The 15,832-nt window shown below is 36.1% G+C and overlaps 1 protein-coding gene across 3 annotated transcripts; it reads right to left on the bottom strand.

Moving 5' to 3' along the window:
• Nucleotides 1–1,475: 1,475 nt before the first annotated feature.
• On the bottom strand, nt 1,476–15,544 carry Wbp11 (WW domain binding protein 11). Of its 3 annotated transcripts, none has more exons than XM_078015198.1 (13): nt 15,480–15,544; nt 15,204–15,345; nt 13,399–13,512; nt 12,961–12,992; nt 11,768–11,861; nt 10,518–10,714; nt 9,119–9,252; nt 8,754–8,953; nt 7,922–8,113; nt 5,597–5,698; nt 4,921–5,214; nt 3,796–3,978; nt 1,476–2,501 (listed from the first exon to the last, which is right to left on the bottom strand). In XM_078015198.1, the coding sequence occupies exons 3-13, from the start codon at nt 13,460–13,462 to the stop codon at nt 2,068–2,070; spliced, it is 1,926 nt and encodes a 641-aa protein (XP_077871324.1). In that variant the 5' UTR covers nt 13,463–13,512; nt 15,204–15,345; nt 15,480–15,544; the 3' UTR covers nt 1,476–2,067. The 3 variants fall into 3 exon arrangements, with proteins under 3 accessions (XP_077871324.1, XP_077871323.1, XP_005331943.1); XM_078015197.1 differs by having other exon boundaries at nt 15,204–15,286; nt 15,401–15,540; XM_005331886.4 differs by lacking the exon at nt 15,204–15,345 and having other exon boundaries at nt 15,401–15,540.
• Between the last annotated feature and the right edge of the window lie 288 nt (nt 15,545–15,832).

Below are 15,832 nucleotides of genomic sequence, written 5' to 3'. Positions count from 1 at the left end.
GGGCTGTCTGCTGCTGCTTCATGCCATGGCAGAGTTATTATTGTGGGATCCTTAATTCACATTTTACAGCTCAGGAGAGTTAAAGTCATTTCAAAATGACTTTAAGGGACAATTATTGTGTAACAAATCAGTGATTTGTTAAGGAAACAGTACCAAGTCTACCCACATACCTGAGCAAATATTTGTATCCAGCTTCTATTTCATAGCAGTGATCTAATCAAACACTTGTGAAATCACAATATAAATTAAGACCATAACAAAAGTTTACCCAGAATTAGAACTGTTGATTCTACTTCTCTGCAGATGCAGTTTACAAACTAAATTTGTAGGATTTTTACCACTAAAATGATTTTGAAAAAACTTGCAAAATATTAGGTAATATCTTTAAAATGCCAAATGCTTCCCTACATTACTTGAAACAGAAATCTCTCCCAGATATATAAATTTCAAGCAAGGTTATCTGTCCTTAAGCACACACCAATCACAGGAATGAAGAAGTTCAGATTTCAGGGATTGCTTCAGGAGAAATCAGCTATGATAAAATAATAGCCTTATTGTATCACTGCATTACCTTTTAGGATACCACCAATCTTTGATGGTATGGGATTTGCACAAAAAGTCATTTAAGATACAGTAAAGTAAGGTGGATTTAGCCTAAACACAATCCATACATTGGGTATGTCTGTGTATAACATCGCTATGGACATAACAGTGGTATGGACATAAGTAAATAATATAAGGAGCAGCAGCCCCCGACAACTGGGCCACTGGATAAATCATGAACACTTTTCAAGTTGCAACACTCTCAAATGTGAAATAGTAAAAATACCTGAGTCATCTCCCAGGATTACTGGGTATATAAAAATTATTTTGTTAAAAAAAAAAAAAAATATATATATATATCAATGCTAATTAATAGTGTTAAGCATTCTAATTAATGTTTTAATCTAAAAACACATACACTTCATCATTCAAAACAGAAAATAGTAACCCTTTCTGATTTTCTAATAGCTTAGAAATAGCTTAAAATGACCTTTGCTGGCCAGGCAAGGTAGCCTGTAATTCCAGTGGCTCAGGTAGCTGAGGCAGGAGTTCAAAGCCAGCCTCAGTAACAGCAAAGTGCTAAGCAACTCAGTGAGACCCTGTCTCTAAATAAAATACAAAACAGGGCTGGAGATGTGGCTCAGTGGTAGAGCACCCCTGGGTTCAATTCCTGGTACAAAAAAAAAGCAATAAAAGTGAGTCATAGTATTTGTAATAAATACCCCTCAATTTTTCTAAAGCCAATATGATACTTTTGAAGAAAAACTTTTTTCTTTAGCCCCTAAAATTTTAAAATTACTTTTTGCCATGATTTCAATAAGATTCTTATTCTGTACCTGAAACAATAGATCCTTAAACTCAAGTTTTAAATACTTGTTTTTTTTTCTGCCCATAAAACTAATTTTGTTTAAACATTACTATTAACACAGAGATACCTTGGTGTAGAACATTTATTTTATTTTTTTCCATGAAACACTCAAAGTTCAGATCAGTGGGAAATAATTTTAATCAAAGAATTGTACATTTTCTTCCCACATATCCTGCTTTGTATTAGGAAATGACATTGTGACCCATTTCACTACAAGTAAAATTATTACAAAATATTTACAGGAAAATATTAAAAATAACTCAAACACAAAAGGCAAGATGAAATAAACTGGGTTTTCAGAAATCTCTACTCCAGTGCCCACAGCACACAAGAAGAGAGTCAAAACAAATAAGTAACTAAGACTCCCCTGATCACAAATTTCCAAAGAACTGGAGAAGGGGAAGAAACTGGATGAAGATGGTAGTGTGAAAGGAAATGGATGTTAGCAGCATTGCTGCAATAGCCAATCTATTCTGAGTGAAATACCCTCTTATGTGCAGTAAACTCTGAACAAGGCTGTATTTTAGGATTTTCCTTGAACTGAAATTAGAAAATACCCTGACAGTGGAAGTAGCTCTTTCACCTAAGTTTAATAAGAGCCTCTTGCTCCACGAACCACTGTAGTGAACAGAAGCCTGTTCTGACATCAAAAGCTGTCACAGCAGCCCTTCCATTTCTTTCATGAAAGCTTCATAAACATCATCCTTAGTTTGTACTGAAACAGGGACAGAAGGACCAGATTTGGGGGCTGCTTTGGCAAGAGGCACAGCAGAATCATCCTCTGACTTTCTTTGGGGAGTAGCAGTAGCCCCTTTATTCTCCCGACGAACCCTCAGTGCAGTGGGCACAAATCGAGTAATCTCTGCCTTGGGATTAGTGATCTGTGGCTTGGCACTGATGGTTGCTGTGGCTTTCTTCTCAATGGTGGCTGCACTTGTATCATCCGCCTTGGGTCGCTGAATCAAGTTGGGTGGGGCACTCAACACCCCTGGATTCGGCAAGGGAGCCGGTGGGAAAAGCCCAGGTGGGGCAGGTCCAAGTGGAGGCACCAAAGGTGGGCGCATCATGCCAGGGCGAGGTGGAGGGATGCCTAAAACAACAAAACAAAACAGGCAGGATGAACACAAGAACCAATATAATTTAAATGCTATTAAGGATGACTAAACACAGGTGGATTCAATTTTTTTTGAAACAGATAACAATTTACTGAAAATAAGCTCAACTGTTATTTGAAAGTTAGGAATATATTCTGATAGTAAGGAATAAAACAACTTTCACTTTCTTGTGCCCCTGTACTTATAGTTTTCCTAATTAATGATCTACTTGAAAATATTGAGCAAAATTGATTATACCAACTGGTTCCAAAGTCTACTTCAAATCTGATGGCCCAGATGCTATTCTGGCTATATGGTGCAGATGGCCAAGGTCAGGGGCTGCTGTTCCTTGCATTATTTACTTAAAAGGCAACTTAAGGGGTTGGGGATGTGGCTCAAGCGGTAGCGCGCTGGCCTGGCATGCGTGCAGCCCAGGTTTGATCCTCAGCACCACATACAAACAAAGATGTTGTGTTCGCCGAGAACTAAAAAATAAATATTAAAAAATTCTTTCTCTCACTCTCTCTTTAAAAAAATAAAAGGCAACTTAAGTGGGAAGGGAATAAAAATATGACTCAGGCTTTTAAATGGACATGGAATGATAGAATGTTACTAATCAAATTCCATTACCATTAAAAAGAACTCAAGTCCTACTGATGGTTTAGACATAAAATGGTCATACCCAAACCTGCAGATTTTAACTTTTTTCAAATACCACTTTTAAGATTGAATATATTGTACCATATTTTATCAAATTTAAGATACTATTGATTATATAAACTCATAATTTTCTATCTACTACTAAGAAAGAAATTAAAAGCCTAAGCTGAACTGTTCAAAAGGAGACTTTTATATTAAACTAGAATATTCAGAGTAGTAAACAAAACAAAAATCAAGCCAAAACCACCCAAAACAAAAAAAATTTGCCACATAATACAAGCCCACAAGGAACTCTGCAGGTATAATTCTGCTGCTGGATAGAGGGAGGGGAAAAAAATCTTCCCTGTGATTTTAAGCTTTAAGTTTGTATTCATGCAGACACATGGAACAACATCATAATTATAACTATAATCAAAAAGTAGAAAAATCTCAAATAGAAAATCTAAAGTGGTCTTTGGCTGAGAGAAATCCCTCAAGTGATAGGCCGAAGCAAATGCAAATACCCACGGGAAGGACTCTACTTCAATCTAGGGCAATAACAACTGCAATATAGTGAAATGTGACAATATATCTAGAAGCAAATAAAATTTACAGTAGAATGTTTTTGTTACAGAAAACTGAAAGCTTCACCTGGAGGTGCAGGGGGAGGTAGCCTTGGTGGGGGTCCCCGTGGAGGAGGGCCAGGAGGCAGACCAGGAGGTGGACCTGGGGGAGGGCCAGGGGGTCGGCCTGGTGGTGGTCCTGGAGGTAAAAGTCGTGGTAAAGGCCCTCGAAGTCCTGGCATTCCAGGAGGTCTCAAAAATGGAGGAGCCCCTGAAAAGAGAAAAATGATAAATTAATGTCAAACATTACATGAAGTAATAATTGTGGTATAAAGGCAATTCAAATATTGTTTGACTAACTACTTTAACTCCAAATTAGATAACTTACAAAGCTCACTGAAAATATGTGGAAACAATTCATTCAACAAATACATATATAAGGCACCAGAAAAAAGGTTAGATTTGTTATGGATCATTATTTTCATTTCCCAACACCACTAAAAAAAATAGTCAGAGCTCTGCTGGGCTGGAAATATAATATAATATAATATATTATAATTATAATATAATATAAGCAAGATGCTTTACAAACCGTATAAAATTCAATAAGATATAGACAGAGACCACTGAGGATGATGTGAGATAAGTTATTTTGTTTTATACTAATCAGAAAAAGGTTAGCTCTATTTAAGACAACTTAATTGACTGACTGTAGAATGAAGAACTAAGATTCTAAATAGACAAGAAGTTCTCTATGTTGTTCCAAATCTCATACATTTAAGCCAACACTTGGTAGACTAATTACTTTATATCTATGAAATAACTATATCTAAAAAACCTATAACTTAGTAATTCATAACCTAAGAAGAAAATGAGATAGCACTAACTGTGCCCCAGTCCCACCTGCTATCAATTTGGAATTAGGTCACTATATGTAATAAAAATACTAAAGAAAGCACAGTTACAAATTTGTGCTGTCAAAATAGAACCTTAAAAAAGGAAGAGCTCTGATAAAAACAGGTGGTTGTTAAAAAACAGTTGCAAAAAACACTTTAGAAATGAACAAGCATTTATCCTTTGCAAATCCTTCATACCATAAGAGAATTCCATTAAGAGGAAACAAGAAAACATCAATATTAATGATGTATGTTTTTTTTTGAATGATTCCATTTTAACCTCATTAAATACTTATTCACGCCATTTAAGTGCTTACCTGGAGGTGGTCCAGGAGGAAGGCCCGTGGGTGGCCCAGGAGGTCGTAAAGGTGGAGCAGGTGGTGGTCCAAGAGGAGGTGGTCCTGGCATGGGAGGTGCTTGTATCTGAGAAGGAGGAACAGACTGCGGGGGAGCCTGCTGCTGTGAAGAAGCAGTAGAAGTGCCATCAGAATGAGGGTCCTCTTTATGCTGTTTTTGTGATTGTTTTTCTGCTTCAGAATCATCAGAATCATCTTCCTCATCATCCTCTGAAAATTCCTCTACTTCCCGTCCTTCCTCTGGGATTTCCTGACCTGAAAGAAATTTTTAAAACACATTTTTATTGTTTACAGCCTAGAGAATGACAATGACTGAATAAATATGTTCTTAAAATTAACAACCAAATAGTCTTCTTTAATAAACTACTTAGATGTGGAAGAATAATAGTCTTCTGCTCATCCTTGCTAGTGTAGTACAGTGGTATAAACCCTGATTTGAGGACAAGACAGAGCCCAATCATTTAACAATAATGTAACTTGGGGCAGCCTACCTAATGCCTTCAAACCTTAAATTTTTCTGAAGGATAAATTTACTATTTACTTCAGAGTTGCTGAGATATTAAATAGAAAAATGCACACAAAGCAAATGGCATAAGAAAATACCAAAAAGTGATTCACCTTTCCTTCCCTGCCTTACCCGCCATTCGAAGCATCATGGCTTGAAGAGGAGTCAGCTCCTTCATGTTCTTCTTTTTCTTCCTTGATTTTCCAGGCATATCTGCAAATCGTACACTCAGACCTAATGGACAAGGGAGGGTGGGAGTGGGGTGATAGGGATCAATAATACATTCAGTAAATGTTCACCATGTAATAAACATCATGTAACGTTCTACATTTGACTGTAATCCATCACTTGTCAGGATATAAGTGCACAGAGATATCTATACTAAAATGCTAACTGGTGGTTAATATATAATGGTGCTATAATGATTTAAGATTCATAAAATTTTAAAAATTAAAGAATATTATCAACATCTTATCAGTAAAACTGAACATCCAGATAAAATACATTAATTTTCTATAAAAATATAAATTAATATACCCAAGTCATGGAGCTAGCATAACCTTGATAACAATACTAACCTATTGGTCAACATAACATACAAGCAAATGAATCCAGAAAAGTTTTACAAGAAAAATACATCATAAGCAAGCAGGGTTGGTCCCAGAAATTGAAGATGATTTAACAGTATAAAAGCTAGTAACTGAATTCACTTCAATAAACAACTTAGAGAAACAAATGAAAAACCACCTTGCCACTCCAATAGATGCTTAAAACATATGACCAAAAAAAGGAAGAAATACAAAAAACAATTTAAAAAAATACTTAAACTAGAAAACAGAATTCTTGACAAAGGCTATCCACTAGACATTGTTATACATCATACTTAAGGGTACACTAGCAGCAGCATTTTGAGTTGGTAAACATTTGAGGAGGATCATGAAAGCAGGGCTTTAGTTTGTTTATCCTGTATCCCGAGTGACTAGAAAAATGCCTTGCTTATAATAAAAACTCAGTAAAAATTAGCTGATAGAGTACCAAATCATAGTTGGGATAGCTACTTTCATAACATGTGCTAATGAACATATATAAGAAAAAAACGGTTGGCAGAAAAAGAGAAAAATAAGGCAAGACACCACATAGTTCCAGAAAAAAATGGGAGCAGCTGTGGTTGTAATTGTTTTCTACTTTCTAGTACTAACTCCCACCTAAGAATCTTTCCACCTAAGAATCTTCTTATTTTCCAGCGTCAGGTGTACCACTTTTTCACTAGATTTTCCACCTGTAATTGTAATTTTTAAAGAAACAGCAGGAGAAAATTTGTCATCATTATAATATTAGCATTGTATACTAACACTGTATAAGAACACTGTGCTATAGGCTACAAAAACAATTCCATAAAAGTAGCTCCAAAATTAATGAGGTTTGATAGAACTAGTGTATTTTATGCATTGCTCAGTACCTATTATAATAAAAATTTCTTGACAAAAAACATATATTATTATGTTTTGATAAAATATGGTTCTTCATTCCACTTACAAATGTACCTGAATTATAATTATAATCCTGGTTCATGTAAGATACCATGAACATAGAAAATTCAAAGGGATTCCAAAACAGATATTTAAATAAACTTATTTTAAGCTAGGAGTGGTGGTGCACATCTGTATTCTCAGTGACTCAGGAAATTAAAGCAGGAAGATTACGAGTTCAAAACCAGCCTTAGCAACTAATATGAACCCATCTAAAAATATAAAATAAAAAAAAGGGGGCTGTGGCTGTGGCTCAGTGGTAGAGTGCTCGCCAGGTATGCATGAGGCACTGGGTTCAATCCTCAACACCATATAAAAATAAAGGTATTGTGCCTGTCTACAACTAAAAATTAAAAAAAAAAAAATAAAAAAAAGGGGGTTGGGGATGTAGCTCAGTGGTAGAAGTACCCCGGGTTCAATCCCTACCCAATACCCCCTCACACAAAAAGCTTATTTTAAAATGACAACAATATGGTTGTTCTCCTTTCCTATAGCATATCATGATAGCATATCTTTATGCTGCTGTATAGTTACCTTTTTACCTCAAAATGGATTTCATACCTTAAACAAAAAACAAAAAACTACACTTTTAAGAAATGTATGTAGTTAAATACTATTGACATACTATTGCATGTCAAAAATTTTTAAAATATTTATATAGGTAGGCTGAGGCAAGGAGGATCACAAATTCAAAGCTAGCCAAAGCAATTTAATTAAGACCCTGACTCAAAAATTAAAAAGTGCTAAGGCTGTGTAATTCAGTGGTAGAGTTCCTTGGTTTCAATCCCTAGCACTACCATCAAAAAGTGCATGTACGGAGTGGGGGTAGGGGGTGGGAGTATAAAAATGAACATAATTTTATGATCTTAGGAACTTTAGCTGTGTGCCATTTATTGATCAATAATATAGAATGTTCATCTGTACATACCTGACTTTTTTTCTTCATTATTGTCTCTCTCACTATCATCACGGTGCACATATTCATCCCCCTCACTTTCTCCATCCGATCTGTCAGTGTCACTGTCATCACTACTGTCATCGTGCTTATCCTGATCCATGTCCTCAGGATAGCCATCATCTTCACTAGTACTGGACACATCATCATCATGACCCCGTTGAGCTGAAAAGGAAAAAAAAGCAAGCAACAAGTACCATGATTAGATGTCCACTACATCGTCCCAGAAACAGAAAATTATGCTATGTACCTCAGAATATAACTTAATTGCTTAGATAAAAATTCTGCATATAATCTCAGACATTCATACAGTCTAACATTATTCTTATTAGGTAATAGTTTTCAATACTTCTTATTTTTGGTCATTTAAGTTTTTTTTTAAAGGTTCAAATTTGAAAATACATCCTATTTAGAATTAATCATGCTTATATAACTACACAATCAGAGATTATACAATGATGTTCAAAACTGATGACAATACAGCTGAAAGGGAAGTAGGTATTGTTAGAGTGTGACATCTCAGGTTGGGGGTAGAACTCAGTTGGCAGAGTGCTTGCCTTGCATGTATAAGGCCCTGAGTTCAATCCCTAGCACACATACACAAAAAGGAAGAGTGGGACCTCTTTAGATATAGTATGATGCCTTTATTTGGGTAGATCCTATGATTTAACCATGTGAACACACATTGGCATGTAGACAGAACTTAAGGGTTCTAAGAGTGGTCAACAACATGTTAAATAGGAACAGCATGAAACACAATGGTGAAAAAGTCATAGAAGTTAAAGAATAGTTAGTCACTCCTTACCAAGTTCTGGACTATACAACATGTCTTCATCTCGCCTACGAGGGGGAAGATCTAGAGCAAAGCCCACTTTACGGCCATACATCTGCATGACTTGGGGAGGAGGTGGACCAGGTGGAGGGCCAGGAGGTTTTCTGCCAGGGGGCAAACGTGGAACACCATGTCCAAGAAGAGGAAGGATAGAAACTGCACGAGTTGGGGGTCTGTAAGGAAAATTTGGTAGTATCACAAAATGGAATTCACACTTAATCAAACAATACACTGATGACACTCACATCATCTTTTATTTCTCACTGCATAAATTTTGGCACTCCACACTCAAATGGTGCTTTTAATGAGTGCTCTGTTTATGGTAACTGCTTCCATACCCATAGGCTGAGGTCTTCTTTAGGATGGAGGGTGGCTGGGCACCAGGAAGTGGAATGTCCTGGATCAAGATGTTGGAAGGAGCATGCGGCATATCTGGCAAAGGAATACTCTCTACTTCCACATGCTGAGCATTCTGAAACACAGAAAATTCCAATAGTAGAAGAGGAAACTAATCCACAAATTCAGTATCAAAATTTCATGTCTGCTGTTTCATAGCCTCAATTTGTTTTCCAACTTAAATAAATATCATGAAAAAACAAGAACCAAAAGCTTCAGTACTTCCAAAGCTTGTGTTAAAGAACTCAAATATTGGGCTAGCATTGTAGCTTAGTGGGACAGTGCTTGCCTAGCTCATGTAAGGAACTGGGTTTGATTCTCAGCACCACATAAAAAATAAAGGTACTGTGTCCACCTACAACTAAAAAAATAAAATAAAATAAAAAATAAAAAGAACTGAAGTATTTTATCTCTTTCTCTGAAAGAGCACAAAGTTGGTGGCTTTTTTTTCTTCCCCTTTATTATCAGCTAATTATTTATGGATATGAAATAGCTGCTGTTTAGAGAAGTTCAACTATTAACACTAACAGGGTAAACAGCGTAACAAAGCTACCCTATTTAACATTCTAGACAATAATATATGTCAATTAGCAAGTGGTATATACCCAGTGGTAGAGCTTGGGTTCTAAACTTAGTTTGGCTTTGTTGAGTTTCTACCCTACATTATCTGTAGGTAACCATGTTGCCTTATCTGCAAAAAAATGAAGCCCCCCAAACCTAACTTTACAAAAATTATACCATTTAGTCCCACCTCCCAATTTTAAAAGTAAAATTTACAGTGAAAGGTACTAATTCAATAAGATTTGACAAATGCATATGTTTCATACTCCTTTCTGATCAATCTCAAACTCCATCCTATGGCAAACAAGGTGAACACTGTTTTTCCTCCATAGATTAGTATTGCCTGTGCTAGAATTTCATACAAATGAAATAATAACTATAAAAGAACCTCATCATGCTTTTGAAATTTATCCAGGTTCTTTTAAAAAACTTTCTTTATCCTGGGTTATTCTGTGTATTAGTAGATCATTCCTTTCTGTTGCTAAGTAAAAATTCCAATATTGCTAAGTATATTCCATTGTATTTTAGAGTTTGATTATTCATTATCATTATTTATGGACCTAGTCTATTTCCAGTTTTTTTGGCTATTATTGTGTTGGCAAGCAAATTGATTTCTATAAATATAAGAGGATTAGATTTTCTGGCTCAAAAAGTAAGTTTATGTTTAGTTTTGTAAAAAACTAATATGAAGAGGTTTAAAAATGATTAATTCTCCCTCTAAAGTTTTAGATCAAACTTCAGTACAACATTTTAGCTTCTTCCTCCAGAGAAATTGATTACCTTGACAGCATCAAAATATTGGCTAAGTTGAGCCCTCTTCTGTTCATATTCTACTTCTAGCTTTCTCAATTCTTTGTAAATATCTGGATTCTCTTTTTCATAAAGTCGCAGAATACGTTCAAAAGTTTCACGCAGCTTTTTACGTTTATCTTTCAGTACTTTCTCATTTAACTGTGGTTGCTGCACTGGGTTAAACTCTGAAAGAAAAAAAGATTATGAATCATAAACAAAGGGTTATATCATTTAGGTATTCATAGATTATAAAATTTAATAAAAACCTTCTGGAAAAAAATTGAATACAGACAATCATACTCTTCAATTTATTCGATGAACTATAATATTTTTAAAATTCACATTTTTAATTTTTTGGTGCTGAGAATCAAACTCACGGTCTTGTGCATGTTAAGCACATGCTCTGTCTCTGAGCTATACCCCTAGTCTAAAATTCCACCCATTTTAGATGGCCATTAACTTCACTTTCATTTCTCAGATATCATTTCGCTATAATAGAAATCAATTTATACTCCTCTATGCTGAAAACCTTCTACAGCAGTTTTTACTAGACAGATCTGGGTTTATAGTCTACACTGGTCCTTCATTTAATTGTGAAATCTTGATTTTTAAAAATTTAATTCTCTGATCTTTAACTTTGTCATCTGGTGAATGATGACATTAATTACCTTTTAACAAAGCTCCAATAATAAAATGGGATTACATTAAAATACCCAATGGTTTATTGGGACGTGAACCCATCATAAGTTGAGGAGCATCTTATTGCTTTTCTACATTCTTACCAATCGGTCAACTATCCTTTGAATATTCTTATTGAAAAAAAGGGGAAACTGCCTTATATTCATAATTGCCTATATTTAGATTTTATACGGTTAATTGTCAACATTAAAAACCAAATGTCACAGACAATAAAACTCCAAGGTGATTTCATAAACCAGATTTGTCTTCTCTTGAAAAATTAGCTGGTCCAACTGGACTTTTGTTACTGTATAACCACAATTAGCTTAAGCTAAATAATGGCTACCCTCTTGTTTTTAAGATATGGGATCTCCAGTTTGCAACAGTCCCTACTCCATCTCTCTATATCATCTCCCTAACACTAAAACTAAATCTGTGTTAAATGACATCATTTTGTTCTGTTTTTCTTAGGCTTATGCTGCTTTACTCATTACCTGCTTTTCTGTGTGTATCAGACAACTGTAGCTGCTATAAAATCTTGACTTTTTATAAATTCTTACCCATTTCATCCAATTTCTCCATGTCCCGGATAATCTGTTTGGGGTCTTTCATCTTCAAAACTGCAGCTCGTACCATCATACGCTGTTTTTTGTTCTTAGAAAAACAAAAGAAAAGCAAAATGTTAAGAAACTGAACATCCATGAGTTTTTATTTCAAGAATCCATTTAAACAGAATTTAAAATTTCTCCTTGTTTTCTGATCACTTATTTCAATGCTATTTTTTTTGCTCTTAAAAATGTTAAGACTTTAGTAAAAAAGTTGTGCTTTTTAAGACAAATACTGCTTTTAACTTTGTGAGATCTTTAGTAGTTACACAACAGAAAGACTTTTCTTAAAACAAATGTTGCAGCTTAATCAAAAAAATCATAGGAAAAAGCTTTGCAAGATTATTAGTAACCCATAAAAAAAAAAAAAAAACCCACAATTGGAAATTATTAAAAATCAAAGTGCCCTCGGAGTTGGGGTTGTGGCTCAGCTCTAGAGTGCTCGTCTAGCACATTTGAGGCCTTGGGTTCGATCCTCAGCATCACATAAAAATAAATAAAATAATGGTATTGTGTTCAACTACTTCTAAAAAATAAATATTAAAAAAAAACTAAGTGCCCTCAATGTGTTAAAACATGATACACTTCCTATTCTGCTGAAGTACTTCACTACAAGCTATCTGGCATCACATTTATTTCCATTCACTAATCTAGTAGCTTTTAACAAAGCCATTATGTTTTGATAAGCAGTAAAAAAAGAATTATTGCTGGGCACAGTGGCACATGCCTGTAATCCCAGTGGCTTGGGAGGCCGAGACAGGAGAAGAATGAGTTTAAAGCCAGCCTCAGCAACTTAGTGAGGCCCTAACCAACTGAGACCCTGTTTCTAAATAAAATACAAAATAGAGCTGGGTATGTGGCTCAGTGGTAGAATGCCCATGGGTTCAATCCTTGGTACCAAAAAAAAAAATTGTCAAAAACATTTTCAACTTATTGGGAAAGATAATAAACAATGACATCATAAATAATCATGAATTTATCTGCAGTTTAATAAACAAATCTTGGTTAGTAAATTTTATGGTTTTTATCAAAAGGATAAAGCATTTTTTTTCTGGCAGGAAACTGGAAATGTTATTCTGAAATCTACTTATCTCAAAAGATGTGTCAAAAATCACTTATAGCTATTCAAGATGCTTCTGAAGTCATACCTTTTTTAATTCTCTCTTCCGGGCTTCCTTTCCTTAAAAGGGAAAGAGGGAGAGAAGATACAATTTTTAAATCTTATTGAGAAAAGCTCACTAATCATGGCAACCCAAAATTTCAGGACATTAAGTTTCTTAGAAAACAATTATGAATCTTAACAAAAAGTTACCATAAATACTAAATAAGAGCTGGTAAAACCTAATTGGTTCAAAACTCCTCTGAATACATAAAGGTCTTAAGCCAATTCTACTTTGTCAAGTCAATATGGGTAGAAATTTATTGGCAAATTTAAATTTTTAATCATGTGCCCACAAGAACTAGATGATTTCATACAATTTCCTCCTCCTATCACTGATCTTATAAATAAGTCACAATGAAACAGGTTCCTTATTAACTGCAATTTTTAATATCCTCTACTTCATTCCACACTGATAGACACTTACGGGCTTGGTCTGTAGGGTTCATAAATTTTCCACTCTTGGTGGATGATGTTGATCTCCGTCCCATGTTGACAATATGTATGGTTCACTTATTCATTTAAAAAAAAATAAACAAACCTGTAAAGACAAAGAAATAGATTATCTTTCCTATATTGATAACATTTCCTCCTTTTTAGTGTTCCTATCTCTGGAAAGAAACTTCGCTTTGATCATGAATTTTGTGAGACTGTGATCTTTTCTTAGTTTTGACTTTAGTACCCAAGAAAGATGGCCTCAACTTTCTTGACCACAAAAAAATTACATCTCTAGTATTCTTTAGAAAGGTAAGGAGTCTGAAGATTACTTTATCATTAACTTATTAACACTTTCTGTATAAATAACAACATTGTCAACTGAAAAAAAATCAACTAGAAATGTGCTAACAACATGACACAAATCACAAACAAAAGCTGTCACATTCTTCCTTTATTTACATGTAGGGTAAAAGAATAAAAAGGAAAAATGGGGGCAATGAATCTAGGCTTAAAGACAGTATCTTCCCCTTGCCCCTCTCCACTTTTTTTCTTGACATATGTGCTATATATTTCCTGAGACATAAAAACTCATTAATTTAAGCCCATTCACTTTAGATTTAATTCTAATCTGAATAGAACTGACTCTTGTAAAAGCTTAAAATATAACCAAAAATGTAAATATCCAAAATCAATATTGTATTATATTAACAGAAATCTCAAAGACTTCTCCGCTGAGATATATGTTTCTTACTGGAATCTACTTGACTCCGGATTTATATTTTTTAAGGTAATTAAAAGTAATACCTGTGTTTAAGGAAAATATTTTTAAAATCACAACTTTTTTTTGGTACCGGGGATTAACTCAGGGACCTTCAACCACTGAGCCACATCTCCAGCTCTATTGTGTATTTTATTTAGAGACAGGGTCTGAGTTGCTTAGCACCTCGAGGTTGCTGAGGCTCGTTTTGAACTATCTTCCTGTCTCAGCCTCCTGAGCCACTGGGATTACAGGGGTGTGCCACTGACATAATTTTTTTCTCTTTTACCCCCGCCCCCCGCCAAAATGAAGCTTTACTTTGGGAAACGTAGTCTTTCCAAAAATAAAGACTGACAAATTAGCTTTCTTTTTGAAAGTAGACACTTTTAAAGAGTGGGAAAGGGAAGATCAAAGGGCAAATTTTGGGGCAGATAATAGGATTGATTACCTTCCCTTTGCCCCATTAATTTTGTCAGACCAGTTAATACGTTTCACCAAGTGTTCAACTGCTCCTATTTCTGCTAGATGTTTCACAGTTGTTCCAGTGGCAATTATTTTACCATATTAAGTGTCCCCTTCTCAGAAAAACTGGGGGCCTGGGGAAGGGGCGGGAGAATATAAAGTGGATAATGGGGGAACCTGCACAATGGTACAAGTTCTTATACCTTCGAGTACCTATATCTGTTGTGTTTTCCTTTCTCATTTAAACCTCAGGCTCATATTTTGACCCTCTTCTCCCACAACTGGAACACAGGGCAGATATGAATTACAGAATTTTTACAGAAAATCGTGGAGCCTTAGTCTACACAACTTTTCTGCCTAAAAGCTAAAAGTGGAGGCGATTGAGAAATCAGGCCGAAAAGCCGTGGGGAATTATAAAAAAGTCAAAGAGGCTTCAAGGGACGGGGTCCAGGTCCACCAAAGGAAGCAACAGCAGCAACTGCCGAAACCATAGCGACGGTTGATACTGGACTCGAGGTACAAGACGTCAACCTGAAGCAACCGCTCTACGTGCTTAGGAAGCGGCAATAACCCACCTGGCGAAGTAACCACGTAGCCGCTGGATGCTACCCGACGCCAGGCCCAGGAATCCTCCAGTCTGCGGCTCGGGAGATCCCAACTGGGAAGAGGAAGGGCCGGGTAAAGGGGCCTGATGTCCCCAGGGCAACCGCGCGGGCCCTAGGAATGGACCAGAGAGATGAAAAAGCGGAGTAAAGCAATCCCATGTACTCACAGCACTGCTGGGCTCCCAGGACGGCGAGAAGCCGGGAGGGGGCGATTCCGGGCCCCTTTCACTTCGTAGGGGCCTTCACCTCTGCCTCTCGGTCAACCACTTAACCACCGCCATCTTGAAACCTCGCGCCCCACCGCCATCCTTACGTCACTTCCTATCCCTAGGGTCGACGATCTCTTAGCGTTGTTCTGTAGTGGAACCATAGATAGCGCTCAAGAACTACAGGACTAGAGGCATTTCCGCTATAAAAGAATGCCCATTGGCTGGTTATAGGCTAAGAGCCCGCCCACGTCGATTGACACTTTATAGCCCAATAGGAATAAGAAAAAGAAAGTCCATATCTGATTGGCTGTTTATTTTGCCTCTCGGGTCCGGGGCGTTCGGACTAAATTACCGCAAGTCTGTTGAGCCGTGCGATTCCGGTGCGTTTGG

The sequence above is a fragment of the Ictidomys tridecemlineatus genome, chromosome 6 (assembly GCF_052094955.1).
Source record: "Ictidomys tridecemlineatus isolate mIctTri1 chromosome 6, mIctTri1.hap1, whole genome shotgun sequence".
Taxonomy (NCBI): Eukaryota; Metazoa; Chordata; class Mammalia; order Rodentia; family Sciuridae; genus Ictidomys; species Ictidomys tridecemlineatus.
The sequence above is the reverse complement of the archived record's forward strand: the minus strand, read 5'-3'. Positions and strand labels throughout refer to the sequence as shown.